This window comes from Octopus bimaculoides, chromosome 3 (assembly GCF_046866305.1).
Source record: "Octopus bimaculoides isolate indiv1 chromosome 3, ASM4686630v1, whole genome shotgun sequence".
Classification (NCBI taxonomy): domain Eukaryota; kingdom Metazoa; phylum Mollusca; class Cephalopoda; order Octopoda; family Octopodidae; genus Octopus; species Octopus bimaculoides.
This window is the reverse complement of record NC_142930.1, coordinates 169,737,086-169,761,354: the sequence shown is the minus strand read 5'-3', so window position 1 is coordinate 169,761,354 and position 24,269 is coordinate 169,737,086. Positions and strand designations below refer to the sequence as shown.

Genomic DNA, 24,269 nt, shown 5'->3' with positions numbered 1-24,269 from the left:
ATGACTGTTTTTTCTGTTAATCATTATCATCATCATCTAATGTCTGCTTTCCATGCTGGCATGGATTGAATGAAAACTGGTAAGCTTGGGAGCTGTACCAGGTTCCAATCTGATTTGGCACGGTTTCTACAGCTAGATTCCCTTCCGAACACCAACCACTCCGAGAATGTAGTGGGTGCTTTTACGTGCCACTGGCACGAGGGCCAGTCAGGTGGCCCTGGCATCAGCAATGCTTGAATGGTGCCTTTTAAGTGCTACCGGCACAGGTGCCAGTCAGGCAGCACTGGCATAGGCCATGCTCGAATGGTGCTTTTTACATGCCACTGGCACAGGTGTCAATCAGGTGGCATCGGCCATGTGTACCCTTTTGTAAATTGGTTAATATGTCTTTTATATTCAATATTTTTTTCCTTTTACAAGGAATATCATTCTTCCAATTTTTTTAGTAATTATACCGTCCTCCCAGCTTTCTTTGCCATACCTGTAGAGGTTTTAAAAAACACTTTGTTACCTAACTTAAAAGAATTTTGAAATATTTTTGTTTGACTTTTCTCTATTTTCACTCGCTATCAGCTTGTCAAAGGCAGATTTGACTATGGTTTTATTTGGAGAAGGGGTGAAAATACAATAAGGTGTTTATAGTACTAATTAATAGTATTTATCATAATAAAGTGCTAACTGATTAAATGTAATTTTTTATTTATTTACTAGTAGGTGGTTAAGCTCTTCCACCTGTTGTCCGAAGTGAGATAGGCCAAGGTTCAATGGTCTATATTATTGGTCACTTAAAATTTAAAAACAAAAGACCAGCTATTGAGACCATTATACGGGGTAAGATATATAAATAAATGAATGGGAAGATAGTGTATGTTGTAAGGGGCCCTAAAATATTAAGAGAGAAACCTATTTGGACATTTAGGAAATAAGACGGTTGCGGGTGAGAATAGTCCAAAAGTTTTTTTAAATAGGAATGTGAAATTAGTAAAAACAATGAAGAGAATTCATTCCACTGGAAAATTAGGGAAATATTTATGTTTAAGGGGAGGTAATAACTGAGGTAAGTGGCCTAAATTAGAGAATGCTGGTCTACCATCCAGTGCATCTAATCAATGAGCTGACCAGTCCAACAAACAACTAATTGGCTAAACAATCGATAAATCAGTCAGTTTACAGGTCAATTAAATAAGTAACTCTAAATATCCCTAATTAAATTGATGATTACAATTTAAAATTAAAAATTAAAATACTAGCAGATTGTTTTTACTGATGGAAGCTCTTACTACAATTTGTTTCTGCATTCATACACAAGAAAAAATTCAACATCCATATACATGGGTATGGACACACTCATATAAATGTATATACATATACACCTATGCACCCTCACATGCAACATGCATCCACTCAAGTACACACGTGCCTAATACTCAGTCAATTATAATATACATTATATTGTTATATTAACCCATACATTTGCCAGTTTCAACAATTGGTCCCCCATCCAAGTATTAATACACATAACAGCAATATTAATAGCACATAGATATGAGCTAACTGCAAAACAGAGATCAAGCGAATACACAACTAAAAGAGGGTGTAAGGTCTTAAGTTAGTATTAAAGTGTTAAATAATTATTTCGTTGTGTGGTGAGGGTGGGGGATAGTGAAATGAGTAAATCCAATAGGGGGGTGGGGTCTCCATTAAATAGAAGTATATATACTGTCCTAAGCATTTTAGGGTCCCTTACAACATACACCATTTTCCCATTCATTTATTTATTTATCTTACCCCATATAATGGTCTCAATAGTCAATTGTTATTCATTTGTTTGTGGCAGATGTTCAGGTGCAATAAAGACTGCAAACAAACAGGAAACAACTTCTATCTCATTCCAGGGTGAAAAACTAGAGGTAGTCGATAGCTTCCGCTATCTGGGCGACCAAGTTAGTAGTGGGGGTGGGTGCGCTGAAAGTGTAGCTGCTAGAATAAGAATAGCCTGGGCAAAGTTTAGAGAGCTCTTACCCCTGCTGGCGACAAAGGGACTCTCACTCAGAGTAAAAGGCAGACTGTATGACGCATGCGTACGAACAACCATGCTACATGGCAGTGAAACATGGGCTGTAACTGCTGAGGACATACGTAAGCTCGCAAGGAATGAAGCCAGTATGCTCCGTTGGATGTGTAATGTCAATGTGAATACCCGTCAGAGTGTAAGTATCTTGAGAGAAAAGCTGAACATTAGAAGCATCAGTTGTGGCGTGCAAGAGAGACGATTGCGCTGGTATGGACATGTGGTGAGAATGGAGGAGGATAGCTGCGTGAAAAAGTGCCACACCCTAACAGTTGAGGGAACCCGTGGAAGAGGTAGGCCCAGGAAGACCTGGGCTGAGGTGGTGAGGCAAGACCTTCGTACATTGGGCCTCACCGAGGCGATGACTACGGACCGAGACCTTTGGAAATGGGCTGTGCGTGAGAAGACCCGGCAAGCCAAGTAAGATCGTTGCCAGTGCCCCTGGACTGGTTCTTGTGCGGTTGGCACATGAGATGCACCATTTTGAGCGTGGCCGTTGCCAGTACCGCCTGACTGGCTCTTGTAGGATTTTCGAGCGAGATCGTTGCCAGTGCCCCTGGACTGGCTTGTGCGGGTGGCACATAAAAGACACCATTTCGAGCGTGGCCGTTTTCGTGCGGGTGACACGTAAAAGCACCCACTACACTCTCTGAGTGGTTGGCGTTAGGAAGGGCATCCAGCTGTAGAAACTCTGCCAAATCAGACTGGAGCCTGGTGTTGCCATCTGGTCTCACCAGTCCTCAGTCAAATCGTCCAACCCATGCTAGCATGGAAAGCGGACGTTAAACGATGATGATGATGATGATGATTGATCTTTCTCTATTTTCTGTCTTATCTAAATTTTGATTCTTGATAAACCCATGTTTATTCTTGTCTTTACCTATAATTTATGAGCATAATATGTTTCCACATGTATGCCCATGGTTAAACATAGGTAATATACCAGTAGTATAATGGCTACTTCTATCCCTTAGACGGTTAATTTAACTTCTAATTCAGCTAACCTTATACACACACACACAAACATATATATATATATCTATAGTAAAGATTATTTGCCAACATAACATGGCAGTTCTGGTTAGGACGAATGCTACTGTTATTCAGCCCCAGGCCAGCTTTGATATGGTTTCTACTGTTGAATGCCCTTCCTAATGCCAGCAAATTTACTGTGTATTATTGGATGTGGGAGGTGTGGGCCCACGAGACCCTGGGATGGGGGACAGCAGCATCATGTACCTGAAAAGAAAGCTCATACATAATCACTACATTACATAGGAGATAAATCCTAAGTAGGGATGGGAGGAACACTAAGCCTTTGGAGGTATTCTTGGGAGAGACATCTGATAGAGGTCCGAGAATAGAGACCTCCGGTACAGGTGGTGGGGCTGGGAAGGGTGGGCGCACCGTGAAACAGCAAAAACTCAGGCTGTTGGTGTGAGAGAATATTGATGATAATAACAAGATAGAATTGGGCATTTGAATTCTTAACTAGAACTATAACCAAGAGTTTTCAGTCAGCCAAACCGTGACAAAATTAGATAAATGAATGAATAAATGAGTGTGAAAGAGGAGAAAGAGGGAAAGTTGGATGGAGCGAAGGGATCTTAGGGTTAGGGTTAGGGTTTTTTTCTCTAAACATACAGCGTGGAAGATGAAACCGTGTTCACATTAATCGATAATGAAATGAAATAAGAAAGTAGTGCTTATTAAAATATTACTCGGCTGCTAAATAATAACAAGACAACTTGCCACAGTTTATCAAAGTAATCCTTCAACTTCAAGCTAGCATGGTTGGAACAGGGGTTGTGACAAACTATTCTCCAAGGATACAAAAGACACACTTACCAAACAATCCAATTTTGTTTGAAAGAAAGAATCTCAGATTTCCCCCAATGGACAAAAGTAGGCAACTATTCTGTTTCTTATTCATTGTCTCATGAAAGCAGGAATGGGATGGCTTTTGTTAAAAGTGTCTCAGAAGGATGTTTCTGCTATCAAGTCAACTTCAAAGTTGGAGTAGAAACTAGGATAATGAGAGATGGTTTCTGTCTAAGATGAATACTTTTACAGTAATATTATAGCTGGAGACTAGATTTGAACTACTGGTATTATAGTCAGTGGCTTCACACACAAAACTGGCAGTGTGGTTAGGGTTGGAAAGAATACCTTGTGGTAGTCATTCGAGCTCTTTGCACTTTGTGTTCAAATTCTGCTGAAGTCAACTTTGCTGTTTATCGTTTCAAGGTTAATAAATGTGAAGTGCCGGGGCTGTGTCTGTTCTTTGTCTCATGTAATCAATGACATTAAAAGAAATCAAGAAAGGAGGCGTCCATATTGTGCTCCACCACTTCAATTGTTTCATCACCAATTTGTGAACTTACTAACAAAAAAAAAAACAAAAAAAAACAGACCCTCCAATGCACACACACACACACACATACACAGAGACTTACCTTAACAGCAACTTCTGATTCATGTTCTCGGAAATCTGTATAAGACATTACTTCAGCCATGATAAAACCTTTCTCAAAGTCAGTGTGGATTTTCCCAGCAGCTTGAGGTGCCTTGGTATTTTTCTACAAAACACATTACAATATAAAATAAAATTCCTCAGAGAAGACACAAAATCTTAAGATGCGTTAAGGACTGGTTCTAGTAAATCTATAAACAAAGTTGGAAAATGGTTTACTCAAAATTTTATTATTCCAATTCTTATTTTGTAAAAGACTGGGTCTTCAGGTTCACTAAATTTCCCATTGTGCTTTCCAAACTTCTAATTGCAGTTTAGGGCTGAAGTAAAAACAGAAATTCCCCCACCACTAATACAAAGCTATCTTGAGAAGCAAGCACCGTCTCAAGCAATGTAATTTTACTATAATTGATGTATCTAGGATATATTATTGATGGATTGTAAAGTGTCTACAAAGTCCCATAAAACCTACAGCTGTGTTTTGTTTGTACTGATTGTAAGGAATTTGTTGACCAGCTTTAAAAAATGCACCCGACAACTGCACAGTTCTGCACCGTGACCCCTCCAACACCCTGCTAACAAGTCTGAATGTTGCTCTAACTGCAGGTTGACCAATGCTGCTTTGTGGGAGACTGTGAGAAATCCCTGCACACACACATAGTTATCATGGTCATTTCTTGAAGTCTACTTTCCAGTCTGTCTAATACATTCAACTGAGATGTAAACAACGACAACAACAACTGCATCAACTTACCTGTATAGTCCAGGCTTTGACTTCATCTTTACCACTGGTGAAGAAGTAGACTAGTTGTAACATCTTGTATCCTTGAACAATAATCTTTTCAAGTGCACTGTGGGGATGGAAAACTGGATAAATTAGCACAACAACAACAACAGTAGCAGCAGATTCTACTAACACCCCCTACCTCACACCCCCTACAATGCAGCAGCAGCTTGTGTCACCACCGCCACCACCATCACCATCACCATCACCATCACCATCACCATCACCACCGCCACCACCATCACCATCACCATCACCACCACCATCACCACCGCCACCGCCACCACCATCACCATCACCATCACCATCACCATCACCACCACCATCACCACCGCCACCACCATCACCATCACCATCACCATCACCATCACCACCACCATCACCACCACCACCACCATCACCATCACCATCACCACCGCCACCACCATCACCATCACCATCACCATCACCACCACCATCACCATCACCATCACCATCACCACCACTTGAAAAGTGAGGAAGTAATCAGAAACACTGGTCAGTAAATGGCAGAAGAAAGTCATTTTTTTGTTTTAATAAATGGATGCTGGGTCCCTGAAGAGACATTGTTGTATAGACTTGATGTCATGGTTACCAGTATTTATACAAAATAATGAACATTGAGGGAAATAAAGGATTTAAGGGTTTTAATAGAAAAATGACAAATTATGCGTTTTAATGTTCATTGAATCAACACCAGTATATTACTGCTACATTTTTCAATGAAGGAAATCTACAATTAAGAGCCCTCTCTACTCGCTGGCGGTACCTACCCACCACCACTACCCATTTTCCTTTATTCAAAAATTCTTATCGCTCCTTAAAATTATGGCTTTTAAGTGTTGATTTCTCAGCCCAAGAATTACAGCGTGATGTGCTGCTTGACTGGTCCCCCCTCTCCCTCTCTCTCTCTCTCTCTCTCTTTATATATATATATGATGATGATGATGATGATCTTTTCTCCCGCCATGCCTCTGTCTACCCCTCCATCCCCCTTCGTAGTTTTTCCTTTAAGGTCTTCAGGTTCTGGCTATATATAAATGAGAAACCCATTCTAAATTATCTCGCTGACGTACTACGACGAAATACCCAAGATGCAGATAAGATAGAGATTTTTATTTATTTACGGCCTCAAACATCTCAATACCTTGCGCTTTCTTGTTTCTCTCCATGAAATTCAATTGAATTCAGTTGTTGTCTTAAATTCATGCTTATTCATTTTCTAAGCTTCCTAAATTCATGCTACGTTATATTCTAATCACCCAGAATTCATTGCTCTTTTAAAAAATTACGATTTATGCATTGCTGTCTCTCAAATATTTAAAATCTACAATTAAGAGCCCTCTCTACTCGCTGGCGGTAACCCGCCCTCCCACCCCCTCCACCGGAAGTTCATTCGTCTGTCATCCCACCCCCTCCACCGGAAGTTCATTCCTCTGTCATCCCACCCCCTCCACCGGAAGTTCATTCCTCTGCCATCCCACCCCCTCCACCGGAAGTTCATTCCTCTGTCATCCCACCCCTCCACCGGAAGTTCATTCCTCTGTCATCCCACCCCCTCCACCGGAAGTTCATTCCTCTGCCATCCCACCCCTCCACCGGAAGTTCATTCCTCTGTCATCCCACCCCCTCCACCGGAAGTTCATTCCTCTGTCATCCCACCCCTCCACCGGAAGTTCATTCCTCTGTCATCCCACCCCTCCACCGGAAGTTCATTCCTCTGTCATCCCACCCCCTCCACCGGAAGTTCATTCCTCTGTCATCCCGCCCCCTCCACCGGAAGTTCATCCCTTTGTCATCCTGTCAACCTCGGCTGTCTCCCGGAACCCATCTAGTGGCCTTGGCCATCCTCTCCCCTACCTTTGGGTAGCGCATTAAGGTTGAGAAATGTTTGCAGGTTGTAGGTAATGTTTTGCTTATGAATTCTTCCAATTGCAAGTTTTCTTTTCAGGTACACGACACTGCTTTTCCTCTTCCCAGGCTACAGGCCCACACCCCCAACACCCATACTGTTAGGATTGTCACTCTCAACGTCGGCACGCTGAAAGGTAGATCTGGTGAAATTGTTGAGATGCTTGAACGGAGATGCGTAGATATGTGCTGCATCCAGGAAGTAAGATGGAGAGGAGGTTCTGCAAGGTTCCTCACAGGCAAAGAACACAGGTACAAGATTTTCTGGGCAGGGAACACTGACGGGGTCGGGGGCGTAGGAATACTTCTAGCGGAGAAATGGGTGGATAAGGTAATCGAGGTCGTTAGAGTAAGTGACAGAGTACTTAAGATCAGACTAGTGCTTCATCATAGATTAGCTACTGTCATCTCAGCCTATGCACCTCAACCTGGGCTACGAGATGGTCTGAAAGACCAATTCTATGACACCCTCTTGCAAACTACCTCGTCGACGAGTGACAGGGACCTTCTCTTTGTGGCTGGAGACTTCAACGGTCATGTCGGACGTCGTGCTGGGGGCTTCCATGGCATACATGGAGGCTATGGCTTCGGTTCCCGCAACGAGGAGGGAACCAGACTGCTGGAGTTCTGTGATGCAACCAATCTTATGGTCTGCAATACCAACTTCAGGAAACCTGCCAGTCACCTAGTCACCTACCGCTCCGGCAGACACTCTAGCCAAATCGACTACATCCTCGCCAGAAATAGGGAAAGAGGGCGGCTTATAAATGCCAAAACCTACCCTGGCGAAGAATGTACCCCACAACATAGATTAGTAGTTAGCGACTTTGGGATCAAGGCAAAATGGGTGCCCAGAATTAGACAGGCTTGGAGAAGAAGGGTGTGGAAGCTTAAAGACCCTGCAAACGGACAGAGACTTAGAGACAAGTTACTTGAAGCATTTAACGAAATAGAAGGGGATATAGCATCATACAACGTGGAAGACAATTGGAGATTTCTGCGGGACAACCTGTTGAAAGCCACCGACCAGATTTGTGGGTGGTGTAAGGTCCCCTCCCAACCCAGAGTAACGTGGTGGTGGAACAAGGAGGTAGACAGGGCTACTAGACAAAAGAAACAAGCTTGGAAGGACTGGAAGAACGGTGGTAGCAGGGAATTGTACCAATGTGCCAGAAGGGAGGCTAGGCGACAGGTTTATTTAGCCAGAGGGGAAGCAGATAAGGAAAGATTTGCCAATGTTCTGCGCCGTGAGGACCAAAGACTCGAGGTATTTCGGGTTGCAAGACAGTGTAGGAGAGAGAATAGTGATGTTGTAGGAGAGAAATGTGTTCGCATGGATGATGGTACGCTTGCATTAAATGAGGATGCAAAGAAAGAGGTCTGGAGATGCCACTACGATAGATTGCTTAATAAAGAGAATGAATGGGAGAAAGAGAGCCTGCCTTATGTCGACCCAATAGAGGGACCAGCTATCCGAGTTGATAGTACCAGGGTAGATAAAGCAATTAAGAGTATGAAGACCGGGAAAGCCCCCGGCCCATCAGGAATCACTGCAGAGATGCTCAAAATATCTGGCAGTGTTGGCTATAGCCTAGTCACCCGTATTACGAACCAGGTGATACACGAAGGAGTCATACCCTATGACTGGTGTAGCAGCATCATAGTCAACTGCTACAAAGGTAAAGGGGACGCTTTAGATACAAATAATTACAGAGGCATCAAGCTGTTAGATCAGGTTATGAAAGTTACAGAGAGGGTCATAGCCCAACTAATTAGGGAGCGAATCAATTTAGATGAGATGCAGTTTGGGTTCGTGCCAGGTAAAAGCACTACTGATGCCTTATTTCTAGTGAGACAGTTGCAAGAGAAATACCTAGCCAAGGATAAACCTCTGTACCTGGCTTTCGTTGACATGGAGAAAGCCTTTGACAGGGTCCCCCGATCCCTTATCTGGTGGTCAATGAGGAAACTTGGGATAGAAGAATGGCTAGTGAGAGCTGTGCGAGCCATGTACAGAGATGCGGCCAGTAAGGTGAGGGTTGGAAATGAGTACAGCAATGAATTCCGGGTAGAGGTAGGGGTCCACCAAGGTTCCGTCCTCAGCCCCCTATTATTTACCATAGTCCTCCAGGCAATCACAGAGGAGTTCAAGACAGGTTGCCCCTGGGAGCTCCTCTATGCTGATGACCTTGCCCTAATTGCGGAGTCACTATCAGAACTAGAGGAGAAGTTTCAGGTGTGGAAGCAAGGTCTAGAACTGAAGGGCCTTAGAGTCAACCTAGCTAAAACCAAAATCCTAATAAGTAGGAAGGTAGATAAAACACAAACCCCTTCAGGTAGATGGCCCTGCTCAGTATGTAGAAAAGGAGTAGGTAGTAACTCTATAAGATGTACCCGGTGCAAGCTATGGACACATAAGAGGTGCAGCAACATCAAAGGCAGGTTAACTAGCAAGTTAGTTTTTGTTTGTGGCAGATGTTCAGGTGCAATAAAGACTGCAAACAAACAGGAAACAACTTCTATCTCATTCCAGGGTGAAAAACTAGAGGTAGTCGATAGCTTCCGCTATCTGGGCGACCAAGTTAGTAGTGGGGGTGGGTGCGCTGAAAGTGTAGCTGCTAGAATAAGAATAGCCTGGGCAAAGTTTAGAGAGCTCTTACCCCTGCTGGCGACAAAGGGACTCTCACTCAGAGTAAAAGGCAGACTGTATGACGCATGCGTACGAACAACCATGCTACATGGCAGTGAAACATGGGCTGTAACTGCTGAGGACATACGTAAGCTCGCAAGGAATGAAGCCAGTATGCTCCGTTGGATGTGTAATGTCAATGTGAATACCCGTCAGAGTGTAAGTATCTTGAGAGAAAAGCTGAACATTAGAAGCATCAGTTGTGGCGTGCAAGAGAGACGATTGCGCTGGTATGGACATGTGGTGAGAATGGAGGAGGATAGCTGCGTGAAAAAGTGCCACACCCTAACAGTTGAGGGAACCCGTGGAAGAGGTAGGCCCAGGAAGACCTGGGCTGAGGTGGTGAGGCAAGACCTTCGTACATTGGGCCTCACCGAGGCGATGACTACGGACCGAGACCTTTGGAAATGGGCTGTGCGTGAGAAGACCCGGCAAGCCAAGTAAGATCGTTGCCAGTGCCCCTGGACTGGTTCTTGTGCGGGTGGCACATGAGATGCACCATTTTGAGCGTGGCCGTTGCCAGTACCGCCTGACTGGCTCCTGTAGGATTTTCGAGCGAGATCGTTGCCAGTGCCCCTGGACTGGCTTGTGCGGGTGGCACATAAAAGACACCATTTCGAGCGTGGCCGTTTTCGTGCGGGTGACACGTAAAAGCACCCACTACACTCTCTGAGTGGTTGGCGTTAGGAAGGGCATCCAGCTGTAGAAACTCTGCCAAATCAGACTGGAGCCTGGTGTTGCCATCCGGTTTCACCAGTCCTCAGTCAAATCGTCCAACCCATGCTAGCATGGAAAGCGGACGTTAAACGATGATGATGATGATGATGATGATGTAAATAAAAGACAAAAATTAAGAATCATGAAATTTGATTTCAGAATAGTGTTGTTTAAAATGATCAAGTGTTTAAAGCTGAATATGTTAGGGATATGTTTTCCCTCCTAAGCATACATGTTGTCAAACATGTGGGCTACTATTATTCTGAAAATACCCGTGCTATCCAGTTTTGACATATTCTATAGAAGGGTAAATAATGGTGCATTATAACAATTGATCTCAGGACTGGTGAAGTTGATCCAGGTGAGACTTGAACCCATAATGGAGAAGTGTGAAACTATATGCAAGATGTTATCATTGTAAAACTTTGATTGTGATTCTAATTAGTAGCAGAAGAGGTAATTATTGTGGTTGTTTAGTAGTAGGTCAGTGATGATAATCTTGTATTTCATTCAGATATAAGTGCATCTAGGACTACATTGTTTCATCTGTCCTTCACCATCGTTGTCATTTAACATCCGCCTTCCATGTTGGCATCGGTCGGATGGTTTGACAGGAGCTGCTTCAGCAGAAGACTGCACCAGGTTTCAGTGTCTGTTTTGGCATGGTTTTTGTTGTGGCTGGGAGTCCTTCCAAACACTGATCACCCGGCAGAGGGGACTGAGTGCTTTTTACAGGGCACCAGCACTGGCAAGATCCACCAAGTAACTTGCAAGACAAAGATCCTTTGAGAAGGGGGGGGCTTTGGAGGAGGTGATCTTGTGCCAGATGATGAAAGGTTAGAATGTGACAGAGAGAGAGAGAGAGATAGAAAGAGTGTGTGTGTGTGTGAGTGAGTAATCAAGAATGAGGATAGAAACAGGTGTGTTGCTGTAGAAGAGATACATGGTTACCCAGCCAGAGGGAAGAGCAAAAGAGAGAGAGAGAGAGCAGGAGAGAGATGGAGGTGAAGTGCCAGGGCATAGTCACAGGGAACAGGGATCAGAATATAAATGGGATGGAATTGCCAAAGGTGCATAAGTAGGAGGTAGAGAGACTTCACGTAGAGTGGTGGTGGGGAGGGGATGTAGTGATTGGCGAAACTTGGGGTGGGGGACTACAGGATAGCAATGATGTAGTGAGTAGGGCCATGAGGACAGGATTGGGATGCAAGAGATAAGCATAATGCATGAAAAGAGGAAATGTGTGGAAGAGATGTAGTTTGGTTTGTTGGGTGTGTGAAAAGTGTTACTGCTACATGTGGGTAGAGTGTACATCGCTTCTGGAAGTCAGTTTCACTGAAGTGGAAAGGTCTTCTCAAGAACCTTATATATCAGCAAACATCTCGATCCATTGTCATCTCCTCTGTGAGGCTCAACATCCTGAGATCGGTCCTCACCATTTCATCCCATGTCTTCCTGGGTCTCCCTCTTCCACAGGTGTCATTCACTTTCAGTGATTGGTACTTCTTTGTATAGCTGTCTTCATTCATACACATCACACGTCCAAACCAACAGAGTCTTCTCTCTCGCAAGCTGTATCTGATTCCTCTTATGTCCAACATTTCTCTCAACAAATTTGCACTTTGTTGTACATGCACACTGATGTTGCATCTCCAGTGGATCATACTGCCTTCATTTCTCTCCAGTCTGCGCATGTGTTCTACATTCAGAGCCTATGTCTCACAACCATGGAGTGTAGCCATTCATACACAAGCATCATACAATCTAACTTTCACTGAGAGAAAGTCCTTTTGTTGCCAACAGAGGTAACAGCTCTCGGAACTTCCTTCACCATTGTTAATTTGGTCATCTAGGTAACAAGAACTATCTACAACCTCAAGAAAGCCTCCTGGACATTCGAGAGAGTCTAATTCCTGTGTGTCCTTAGTGCTTATTGTTCCTGCACATCTGAAGACAACTTTATTTGTTAATCTACCTGTGATTCCACTGCACCTGTTATGTGTCCTTAACTTACACTGGGTGCAGCGAATGAAATTACTTCCAACTCCTTTCTTACATACTGAGCAGGGCCATTTACCTGATGGAAAGAGGATCGTATCTGTTTTCTTGCTAACAACAACTTAGGTTTTTGCAAAGTTAACTTTAAGGCCTTTTGATTCCAGGTTTTGCTTCCATACCTGGAATTTCTTCTCCAATTCTACTACAGATTCCAGAATAAGAGTGAAGCCATCAGCATATAGCAGTTCCCACAGGCATCGAGTTTTGAATTCCTCTGTTATGACCCGGAAGACTATCATGAAGAAGAGGGGGCTGAGAACTGAGCCCTGGTGACCCCCTACTTGTATGCTAAATTCATCACTGTATTCCATCAGGAATCACTGCTGAGATGCTTAAAAAACCTAGTGCTGTGAGTTATGCTCTAGTTACCTGTCTAGTTAATCAGGTTGTACACAAGAAAGTTGCACCCAATGACTGGTGTAGCAGCATCATAGTCATCTGCTACTAGTGTGTAGCCCCACCCTGTTAGAAATCATCAATATTCTGCTCTATACTGCAGCCCATCTTTCATGTCCTGGCAAATCTGTAACAAATTCCATGAGGACAAATGTGCAGAAGCTACTGACCTGGTGGTTCCAGTTTCTTTAAGATATTTCTCTTTTTCTTCATCATCCATATCAAGTAATTTCATCTCTAAAGCACAGCTGAATGGTATGAGTAGGGCACCACTGTCGTGGCTGTCAATCCAGGCTTTCAGCTTGGGGAGCCTTTCGATAAAACAACAAGCAATAATTATCAAAAACACATGAGTATCACTCTAACCCTAACAATATAGCAGCAAATAAAGAATTTCTTACAATTATAAAGATTGGTTAAGTTTTACAATTCTCAAAAGACCTACAACATCCAAACAAAATGGTTAATCTTATGTCAAAAAACAAAAGGACAAACAGTCAATAAAATAAAATATAACTTTCCCATTACCCGCTTGCCAATGACTGCCCCTTATTCTATAATAAAAACTTTTAGTTTATCACCCTATCATGTTATGCTCCCATTATAACACAAGTGGGATCTCTACCAGATTCCTGTTAAAGCAGTAATGAACAACAAATGTAGAAAAAGAAGATAAAATACTTAAAACAGACAACTGATTGTGTTGTAGCTTTGTAGTCACATGTGTTTATGATCCAGTGTTAATGATGTCCCCAGTAACTGTTGTTTGCTTTTGTTTTTAATTGAAAAAAATGGGGGTCCTTTTGCAATGAAACAAGTGTGTGACGAACGCAGCACTTTGTCTGGTAAACAAGCAAGGCCTAGACTCTTTGAAATTGAAATCATTGATGATATCTATTCTTCAGACAAAGAGTTTACACTTACACAGGCAATGGGAGTGAGATTTGGACAATCAAACTAGTGAAAGTGATAAGGAAACTAGCAATTTGGGTGAACAAATACGAAAGTTGTGAGATAAGCCTATCATTATTCTCTTGAAATGTTTTTTTGTGATTCTGTCCGTTAGTCTGCCTGCAATTGTTACTTTCAAGCTGTTCATGCAACTATTTATATTTGTGTTCAAGAGCCCAGGTGGATGGTAAAGTTAGATACAGGAGCCCAAATCTAAGAGGATTAAGAAAATTAAAATTAAAACCTTCTTTTAAATGTTCTTCATGATAATTTATGTACTAGCAAACATCAACTTAAACAAGTGCAAAGTTATTTTAATAGATTCTTCTTTATTTTCAAAATTAATTGAAACAAAGAGTGTATTTCAAGAGAAAGACAGCAACAAATGGACTAATATATTATAAGTAAAATCAAGATCTAATCAGCAAACTGTTGCTGAGATTGAGCTAGTTTCTCTCATTCTGAATCCGGATGTCTTAACATATTTACATACTGGAGAAATTCAGAATTATTACAATTTACAGAGCAAAAAGTTGAGGGAAAGAATCAAATTTCTGTTATTACACAATATCCAAGAAATAGCAGTTAAATACCCTGAATTATGCTCTTATGTCTTAAAACAATGGATAATATTGGCTATAGTAATTATAGATACATTATGCCTGGGAAAAAGATAGGACTGTTACAGGTGAAATACCTTTTACCAAAGATCTGCTTTAATCAGGACTGAACTGGTTTCAAAGAAGACCTAAATAAAAGGCTGTTTCCAAGTAAGGTAACGCTTCCCCACAGTTGGACATGTCTTCACAGGGAAACTGGAAATGAGCATCACCACTTGTATGATTGGAGATGCTTATTTACAACCATCACATATGATTTCAAGACAAGCAGATACAAACACACACACATACGTACAAAGTGGTATCAAAAAGCTCATGGATTAGTTCTGTAGTGTACTAAAAGATGGCAGCACATGGTTGCATGCAAAGTGAGAGCTAGCAATGACCTTCATGAGGCAGTGTGTACTGAGTGACATCACTGTATTTATTTCACAAGTTGTGAAATTTGTGTTTCTGCAATCATATGTACGTTGCAGTCTGTGATTTTGTCATGGACAGGAAGAAAGAGCCCATGTGAAATTTGGGGTCAAATTTGGGAAGTCTGCTACAGAGACCTTGAGCATGCTTTGGCAAGCTTACAAACAATACGGCAATGGGTCGTATGCAATATTTCGAGTGACACAGGTACTTCAAAAGTGAAAGAGAGTCCCTGGAAGACAATGGGTGATCTGGAAAACCTGCCAGAAATGTGGTGTTGTGCATCAAGAATTCAGTCCCCCAGGGCCAGACCGTCAATCAAAAGTTCCACTGGAACATTTTGAAGTGTCTGAGGAAGGGGGGGGGGGGGCATTCAGCGAAAGCGATCAGTTCTGTGGAGTGCAAAGAATTGGATTCTTCACGACAACAATGCATCCTGTCACCAAACTCTCCTTCCTCGTGAGTTTCTCACCAAAACCACCATGGAACCACTTCTACACCCACCCTAATCACCAGATTTTGCACCTGCAGACTTCCATCTCTTCCTTAAGATGAAAATGCAGCTCAAAGGTCGCCGTTTTAATACCGTTGTCAAGATCAAGAGTGAATCACAGAAAGTCCTCAACTTGCTTATGGAAAACGAATTCCAGGCTAGATTCCAAAAGTGGCAGGAACGCTAGGACCAGTGTATTGCTGTGCAAGGTGACTATTTCGAAGGAGATGATGTTAAAACTTAAGGTAAATAAGTGACTTTTTAGTGAACATAACAAGTCATGGAACTTTTTAATACCACCTCATATATATACATATATACACAATGGGTTTCTTTCAGCTTAATTAGATGTAATCTACCATACTGTGAACCCTAACCCTGACCTTAATAGTAAATTCTTTGTCTCTTATGTTTTTAAATCCTAACTGGCTTAAATGTATCTATCTCTGGCAGAAGTTACATTTGTCCATTTTGCATAAGGCTAGTGGATCAAACATATTCTGATTCAGTTTAATACCTAGCCTCTCGAGAGGGTCACTTGGGTTACTCTGGGGTTGAAGTGAGAAAGGATTCTACAGCCATATCATATTTCTCCCTACTACCTCTGATTTCATTTGCATTCAACAATAATGTCCCCTACCTAAAATACTGTCAAAATCATAATAATTTAGTTTGCATCAAACTCTACTAGTGACAACATCTTTAATAAAGCTACATGGATAAATTTTTAACCAGGATGAAATCTGGATGCAGTCAAACCGATAGAATGTAAATGGACACCACATAACAAGATATCATCCATGCATCAGAAACATATGTTGGAGAGAGGTTTAAAGAGAAAATTCTGTATGAAAGACTATAATAAAAAAAAAAAACTGTGCAGATGTATAATTCTCCACTTTTATTTTAATGTTGTGAATATACACTTCATAAACTGCTTATAATTCAATGAAGTGAACTCAGGATTTACCCATTGAGTGAAATTCTGTGTGAATGTTTACCTTAAATAATCCAGTTATTCCATATCATTCAATGTGGTTAGTCATATTTTGGATTATACTAGAGTGCTTAAACAGTACCTGTCATATATATATATATATATATATCTTAATTTGTGTTGCTACGCAAACATAATTCTGTTTCCCTCTATTAGACTGACAAGAACCTTTACTATAGCAATCTAACCGTAAAAAAAAAAAAGGATCCAGCAATGTGTTGAAGTTAAAATTTGCAAAAACAATCTCATAATCATAACAAGAAAATTAGAAAATAAACAAGCAAACAAATAAACTGACCACTTGTTTTTCTTGCGAGTATAATCCTTTTCAGAGAGGTTGACCAGATATATGACTGGTTTAGCAGTCAGCAAAAGATGCTTGTTTAAAACTTCAAGCTGCCGAGAAAAACAAACAATTTTTAATTATTATATCATAAGAAACTATTTTATGAACAGTGTACGTTGGTGCCCCAACACACTGGCCCAATCTTTTAAAAATATAAAAAGGGAAAGATTATGACTCACTTCTTTTATATCCCATAACACTTTCCTTGGCAACTGGTTATTTTCTAAATGTTCAAGAATTTTTACTAGAGTTTCCTGATAAAAAAAATAAAATAAAATAAATGATAAGCTAAATAGAAAGAACGTCATTTTCTTTTCTCTGAAAAGAAATTTTGGTCATACTAAAAGTTAAGGTCAATCTTGATACTAAAACACCTTAAGAAACAAACCTACATATTCTGGCTTCTTTTTCTTATCTGATCCTCTCAGCACTGACCGTTCTAAGCTCTCAATTTGCTTCTTCAAATAATCCAAGTCTTTAAAGCGCAGTTCGTCATGAATGATGTCAAGATCACGAACAGGATCAACATCTCCTTCAACATGAACGATACTTTCTTCATCAAAGACTCCTACAAAGACAGAAATATTTCATTAATGAAAAACATTTCATAGTTTGAAAGTCTTTAGTAAAGCAATACATTTTACTGGTTTCAATCATGGAAAATGAGAACAGAGTGTTACAACCACTTCTTACTTCACGGTTAGGTGGTTAGGGCCAACAGGATCTTTATATAACATGAGTTTCTATGCTAGAAAGTCAATGAGAAACAAAGATTCCTCTGGATAAAGTGTTCAGTTACTGCAACTAATGCTTACAACAAAATTTGGAACTTAGTGACAAAGTATCAAAGTTGAGTTGTCTCTTATTTAAAAACAGCAACAGCAGCAACAACAACTACTACTGTTACTGTTGCTACTCTGATAAAGTCAAAGATAAAAAAAAACTCAGTCAGACAGCAAATGTAGAATCTGCAGAAAAGGAGAGGAAAGTATCAATCAACATTTCAGTGAGTGCAGTATACTAGCACAAAAGGAGTATAAATGCAGACATGACTGTGTAAGCAAAAGAGTGTATTGGGATGTTGGCTGAGAGTGTGACTTCAAAATAACAGAAAAGTGGTATGAACATGGAACCACAAGCTGTGATAGAAAATGAGAATTACAGGATCTTGTGGGAGCCAAGGTGACTGTGGAAGATCAAGGCCTGAAATTGTGTGGGAGGGGCCTAGTCAATTACATCTACCTCAGTGTGTAACTGGTACCCATTTAATCATCCCCAAAAGGATGAAAGATAAACCTCAGGGGAATTTGAACTCAGACCATAAGGATGGATGAACAAACCCCACAAGGAGTCACCGAAAATGAGAACTGTAAAATCCTGTAGGATGTAATAATCCAGTGTGATCCCCTGACCAGACATTGTTGTGGTGAATAGAAAAGAAAGAACATGTATGATTATCAACATAACTTGCCCTGGTGACAACAAGATCAATATGAAAGAAGAAGAAAAAATAAAACAACTATGATGATTTAAAGTGGGAAATATGAAGGTTGTGGTCGATGAAGAGAGTAGATGTGATACGAATAGTAATTGGTGCAGTTGGAAGTATCAGCACTCAACTATCAACATGGCTGAAAATGATTGGTGCAAGTGTGACGGTAGAACACCTACAAAAATCAGTATTGCTCAGAAGTGCAATAATTCTTTGCAGAGTTTTTGAAGCATGACCAGTAAAACAAGTGTCACCTTAGTCTTTGTCTGTGGACAGCTGATACTTTCCATCATACCCAGCAAAATAAGCTGTGAGTTTTCATATGATAATAATATTAATAATAATAACCTGCAGTAGAATAGAAATTTAGGAGGCAATCAAATACTTCATTAGTGTGAAGAAAATGTAGAAAATAGGGTCCTCTCCTAGTTAGTCCATCTGTCATTATGGATCTAAAAGACTGTACTAGAAAAGGGGCTAATATAGTTAATATCATAATGTCACTGGGAGTAAGGATCATCTTGGCAGGATGAAAGACAACCCTAACCCTAATTCTGTCTTTGTACACCACTTCAGTGATGTTTCATAATCTTTAGAGTTGATTGTTAAACTAATTACTTTTTTTCATTATTATGGATGCAATTCTAATTCAAATCTCTTCACTTCGTAGATTAAGTTTATACAAACTGTATTGTCTTTTTTTCACGCTGAACATGTCTTTCGGTACGCTTCCGTTGACCTCTGTATTATCTTAGAGAATACTAAGCACTGGATAAACTATAGACACCAAGAATTTAGAACTAGTAAAGGGTGTTATTATATTAGAAGGAAAATTGATGATAACATACCATCACTTAACATCTGTTTTCCATGCTGGCATGGGTTGGATGATTTGACACGATCCGACAAGCCAGAGAACTACCTGCATCATTTTCCAATGTCTGCTTAAGCATAGCTGCTATGGTTGGTACCTCTTCCTAATGCCAACCATTTAGAGAGTGTACCAAGTGTTTTTTTACATAGCACTGATACCAGTGAGGTTACCAAGTAACTCACAAGACAAGACTCCACCTCAACTAAGGAGAAGTGGGTTGTCGTGGTGAGGGAGGTGATGAGAGGTTAAGAGTATGGTAGAGGGAGAGGAACAGGTGTGTTGCTGTGGGGGAGAGATACATGGTTACCCCAGGTGGAAAAGAGAGGAGATGGTGGTGAAGATGTGTCAGGAAAGAACATCAAAGAAGTGGAGCAGAGGAGTGGACAGGGCAAACGAGTACAAACAAGTGAAAGAAGATTCTGTTAAATACATGAAGAAGATCTAAGACTCCATTTGAAACCACAACCTGCCTCATGGTTGCCTGTAATGGAGTACATTCTGGTTATGTTTTGCAGTCTAAGGATTTGTTATCTCATCAGACTGAGACCCTGAAAAAGATCATGAGTGTTGTCCCTTTTTAATCTATTAAACCATAAAAATAAAACAATAAAAAAACCCAAAAGAAATCCACCCAAGTGATTGAAACTTGTTGTAATACAAATCAACCTCACAGACATCAAGCTGTCCTTTCATTTAACTTTCTCTAATGCTATTACAATGGCCTCCGTTCCTTGAAGACAACTGGTTATGTATCACCACCTCCCTCCAACACTCATTCCCCTTCCATTTGTCACCTGTTCTGTGTCATAGGCATACACAGGCTCCCCACACTACTCCTGTTTTTTTTTTTCCTTCATCCCTCTGGAATTTCCTCCCCATTCTGGTCTTTTTTTTTTCACAGTCGTCAATCATCAGTTATATTAACAACAACAGTGATCTGACCTGACTAGGTGGGCCTTTAAGGGTCACAAATACAGACCAAATCTTAAAAACAAAGTTGTAGTGTTGGGTTACAGCAAAATTTAAACATTTAGCATTGAATGTGAAAGCAATACATACTGACTACATGGAAGATGGCATCACAAGCACTGATATTTGAAAGGAAAGCATTTCCAAGTCCCTTTCCTTCATGTGCTCCTTGGACAAGACCAGCAATATCAACAACATTCAGGAAAGCGGGAACTTTACTACAAAGCAAAAACAAACACAAAAAAAAAACAATATAAATATGAAATAAAACATTTTTCACTGATTTGTTTTGGCTGGAAACACAAAACATTTTTGAACAATGGAATACTAATGACATTGTACATTGTGTTATCACTGATTTAATTGTTGTTTATGAAGAAGGTATCCAAGGAAATTTCCTTTCACTCCTTTAAATTGTCACCTCTCTCTCTCTCTCTCTCTATATATATATATATATATATATATACACACACACACACACATACATGTATATATCATTCATCATTGGTTTTGGACAGAACTGGTAATGATGACAAATACCTGAAGTTGTTTGGTAAAACTAAAACATGTCTACAGATGTTAACCCTATCAATTTAAATTTCTGACTTGTCTCCTCTATCTTTCTTAAACAGAATTAATCATTATGCAAATCAGTTTTCTGTTTCATTATGGTGTGAATTTAATTAAAATGTTGGTGTTCACTGCATTAATTAGTTAGCACTGATTAAATATGAATTAATAGCACAGTACCTTAACATCACAACTGTTGTACTACTGGGACTTTATATTTACAGAGAGAGAGAGAGAAAGAGAAATAGCTGAATGGCCAAGTAGTAATGGACTATCAATTGCTACGTGAAGTAGTCAGCAATGGTATTTCAGTGTATTCCTCAGACTGAAATGTTTCCTGCACAATGGCTACCTCCTTCATCCAGCTGGCTTACAGGTCTAATCCTTTGTTACTATGGATATATGTTCTACTTAACAATCTCTTGTTAGACCTAATATCCCAGACTGCATTTTTAAAATGGCCTTCATGTAGAAGATATTGCCTTAGTGGAGGAGACATGACCATGATGGAGGTGGCATGAACTTGATAGAAGGGGCATAAATCCTGAAGGAAGGAACATGACCTTGGTAGAGGGGGCATGACCTTGGTGGAGAAAGTATTACCCTGGAGAGTGTACGTCTCTGGACATACTCTAGTTAACAGTAACACAAAGAGCAGTGAATCAGTGGTTATTGTATATAGCCGAATGAATCTTTACACACAATCAATAAGATTTAGGTGTGGCCTAAGAAAGGTGATGTTTTAGATAAAAATAACTACAGGGGTATCAAACTGCTGGATCAGGTGATGAAGGTCATGGAGAGGGTCATAGCCCAACTAATTAGGGAGATAGTTAGTCTAGATGAGATGCAGTTTGGTTTTGTGCCAGGTAGAAGCACCACTGATGCTATATTCCTGGTACGGCAACTGCAGGAGAAATACATAGCCAAAGATAAACCCCTGTATTTGGCTTTTGTTGACTTGGAGAAAGCCTTTGACAGGGTCCCCTGATCCCTTATCAGGTGGGCGATGCAGAAACTGGGGATTGACGAATGGTTAATAAGGGCTGTACAGACCCTATACAGAATTTGATAGATTCTTGACTGCTCTCTCAAAGTCAGAGAAAATTATCCATTTTGATGACTTCAACTATAGTTGGAGTCGGCCAAATGTCATGGAAGTCACTGATAGACATGGCACTGGAAGCTGCAACAGAAACAAGATAGACTGATTTTATAGGATCCCACCTCATCCCTGCCCGTCTGCAACAAGATATTGTGCATACACAACCACTTCCAAAACGAGTATCTGCTGGGATGAGAAATTGGTGGGATTTAAGGAGATCAAGGGTGTGGAGCAAACTGCAGGACAAATCATTGATGGATCATGTTGAAAATGAAGATGCCCATCCAATCCAAAAAGACCCCAGGCACAGAAGATACCCAAGAGACTTAAGAGTAACAAAGACAATCTCAGCTAATTTCTTCACAGGTTTAAACAACAGAAGAATTCAGACTCCACTGAAAAACAATCATCTCCTTCAAGGACATTGTCTACCGAAGTGCTCAGAACATGTTGGAGCAACCATTCACAACAACCAGGACCAGTTCACTGAAAATGAAGAGATCAAGGTCTACAGGCAGAGTAGAATCAACATCTTCGGTGCCAAAGTAGCCAATAAGAAAGCAGCTGAATCCCCCAAGATCTGCCATACAGTGGAGTGAGGATTTTAAGAATCCTGGCTCAGCAGTAAGGCAGTCAACCAGGGTCTGAAGTAATTCTATGATGCACTGAAGTTTACCCATTTGCCCTTGGGCCATGACCCACTCCTCAGTGCTGGCATCCAAACATTGCTCACAGAGAAATGGTAGATGCTGAAGCAATGGATAGAACACTGTGCCCAACCATCAGGAAGGCTACTGACTGTATGGTCATAGGTGGAGATGAATCATGAGCTTCACTTCCCACCCATACTTGCAGAAGTCATAAAAGTAATCTCACAGATGTCCTGTAGCAAGGCTCCTGGTCCAGACAACGTTCTTGTAGAGATGTGTAAAGTAGATGAGATGGTCACTCTTGTACAGCTAAAGAAAAGGGAACTGCTAGATATGGGATAACCACAGGGCAATCTCCCCACTGTCTATTGCTAACAAAAATCCTGCTCAGCCAAGGATAAGAACTGTTCCCAGATTCTATGCTATTTTCTCACATTCTATTTTGATTTTTCCAAATACCTTCTTTTGTTTTATAAAATCTCTCAGATTAATTGAATCCCCATTTCATGGTCACATGATCATATGTATGAATTATTCTGTATGACAGAGCACCTGTATACTTCATAGCCAAGAAATATTCCTCCTTTTACATTATTAATTAGCACAGCTAATTAGTTCTCACCTCTAACTTGCAATGTCTCTATATTGTGATGTTAAAACAAAATATCAGTGTTAAATGAGGGTCTGGGAGTAATTAAAAGATGTGAATCCAAAGACCATTCGTGTGTTAATGATAAGTGGCAGGTAATTGAAAATAGGGAATAAACAAAAGAGTAATATCTTTCTGGGAAGCTTACCTGGCAGGTTTGTAAAACTCACAAAGGTAATCAAATCTCTCATCGGGCACTGCAACACGACCTGCAACAAATGAGAATGCACGGCTGAAGAAATGATGGAAGCAACGGAATCAAACAGGATATTTGAGCTAATTAACCAATTCAATTGGTTTGAGAGTTAGATCACAGGAGTGACACGACTCAAATAGATTTAGGGGCCACTATAATACCATCATGTATACAAACGAAAGAGCATTCAATACACTGTGTAGAGTTTACAGACAAACAGTTGAATGTCAATAATCTGTTTCATGTGTTAAAAGGTGTGTCTCTTCAATCAGACATTCACCATTGGACTCGAAAGGCAGGTCCTTATTGGTTGAGATAGAGGTCATGTCATTGAAATTGTTGCAGGTCACTGATGTAAGACACGACAGAAGGCTATGACAATGCAAAAGAAGCAACTGGGCCAAGATGGCCATTCATTACCAAAGAAGTCCATCACTTGGTTCCTCTATGGCTGCAGTCACTATTTTCTGACAAAGTGATTGTCAGTGACTGGAACTGAAAATCAACTTAGATTTTTCTGAGGACGGACATTGCAGAATATGCAGTTTCTGAGGAAGCTGTTGGCACAGCGGGATCCAAACTTATCAATAATCAATAAGGACCTACCTGGTTTCCAAGTCACAAACGGTTAAACCTTCATTCAGAGTGAATACCTGAATTATTAAGACACATTTGATATTGTTTCAGCCAGCAACTGTTTATTTATAGACAGTTTAAGGCAGATTATTCCAATTCACTTAACCCATTTTAACAGTGAATCCCAGTAAAAAAATATTATTAAAAAAAACTAAAAAAAAAAAAAAAAAGAAGAAAAATGGCTACT

At 40.6% G+C, this 24,269-nt stretch overlaps 1 protein-coding gene across 2 annotated transcripts in view; it reads right to left on the bottom strand.

The window, feature by feature from the left end:
* Positions 1–24,269, bottom strand: part of LOC106884460 (obg-like ATPase 1) — a 34,266-nt gene that overhangs the window by 5,458 nt on the left and 4,539 nt on the right. For both annotated transcript variants that reach the window (XM_014935857.3, XM_014935858.3), the window contains exons 4-11: positions 23,399–23,459; positions 20,367–20,494; positions 17,334–17,509; positions 17,121–17,195; positions 16,894–16,991; positions 13,288–13,428; positions 5,299–5,395; positions 4,528–4,650 (exon numbers count right to left, since the gene is read on the bottom strand). In XM_014935857.3, coding sequence (XP_014791343.1) covers positions 4,528–4,650; positions 5,299–5,395; positions 13,288–13,428; positions 16,894–16,991; positions 17,121–17,195; positions 17,334–17,509; positions 20,367–20,494; positions 23,399–23,459 — 899 coding nt within the window. The remainder of the gene's footprint in view (positions 1–4,527; positions 4,651–5,298; positions 5,396–13,287; positions 13,429–16,893; positions 16,992–17,120; positions 17,196–17,333; positions 17,510–20,366; positions 20,495–23,398; positions 23,460–24,269) is intronic.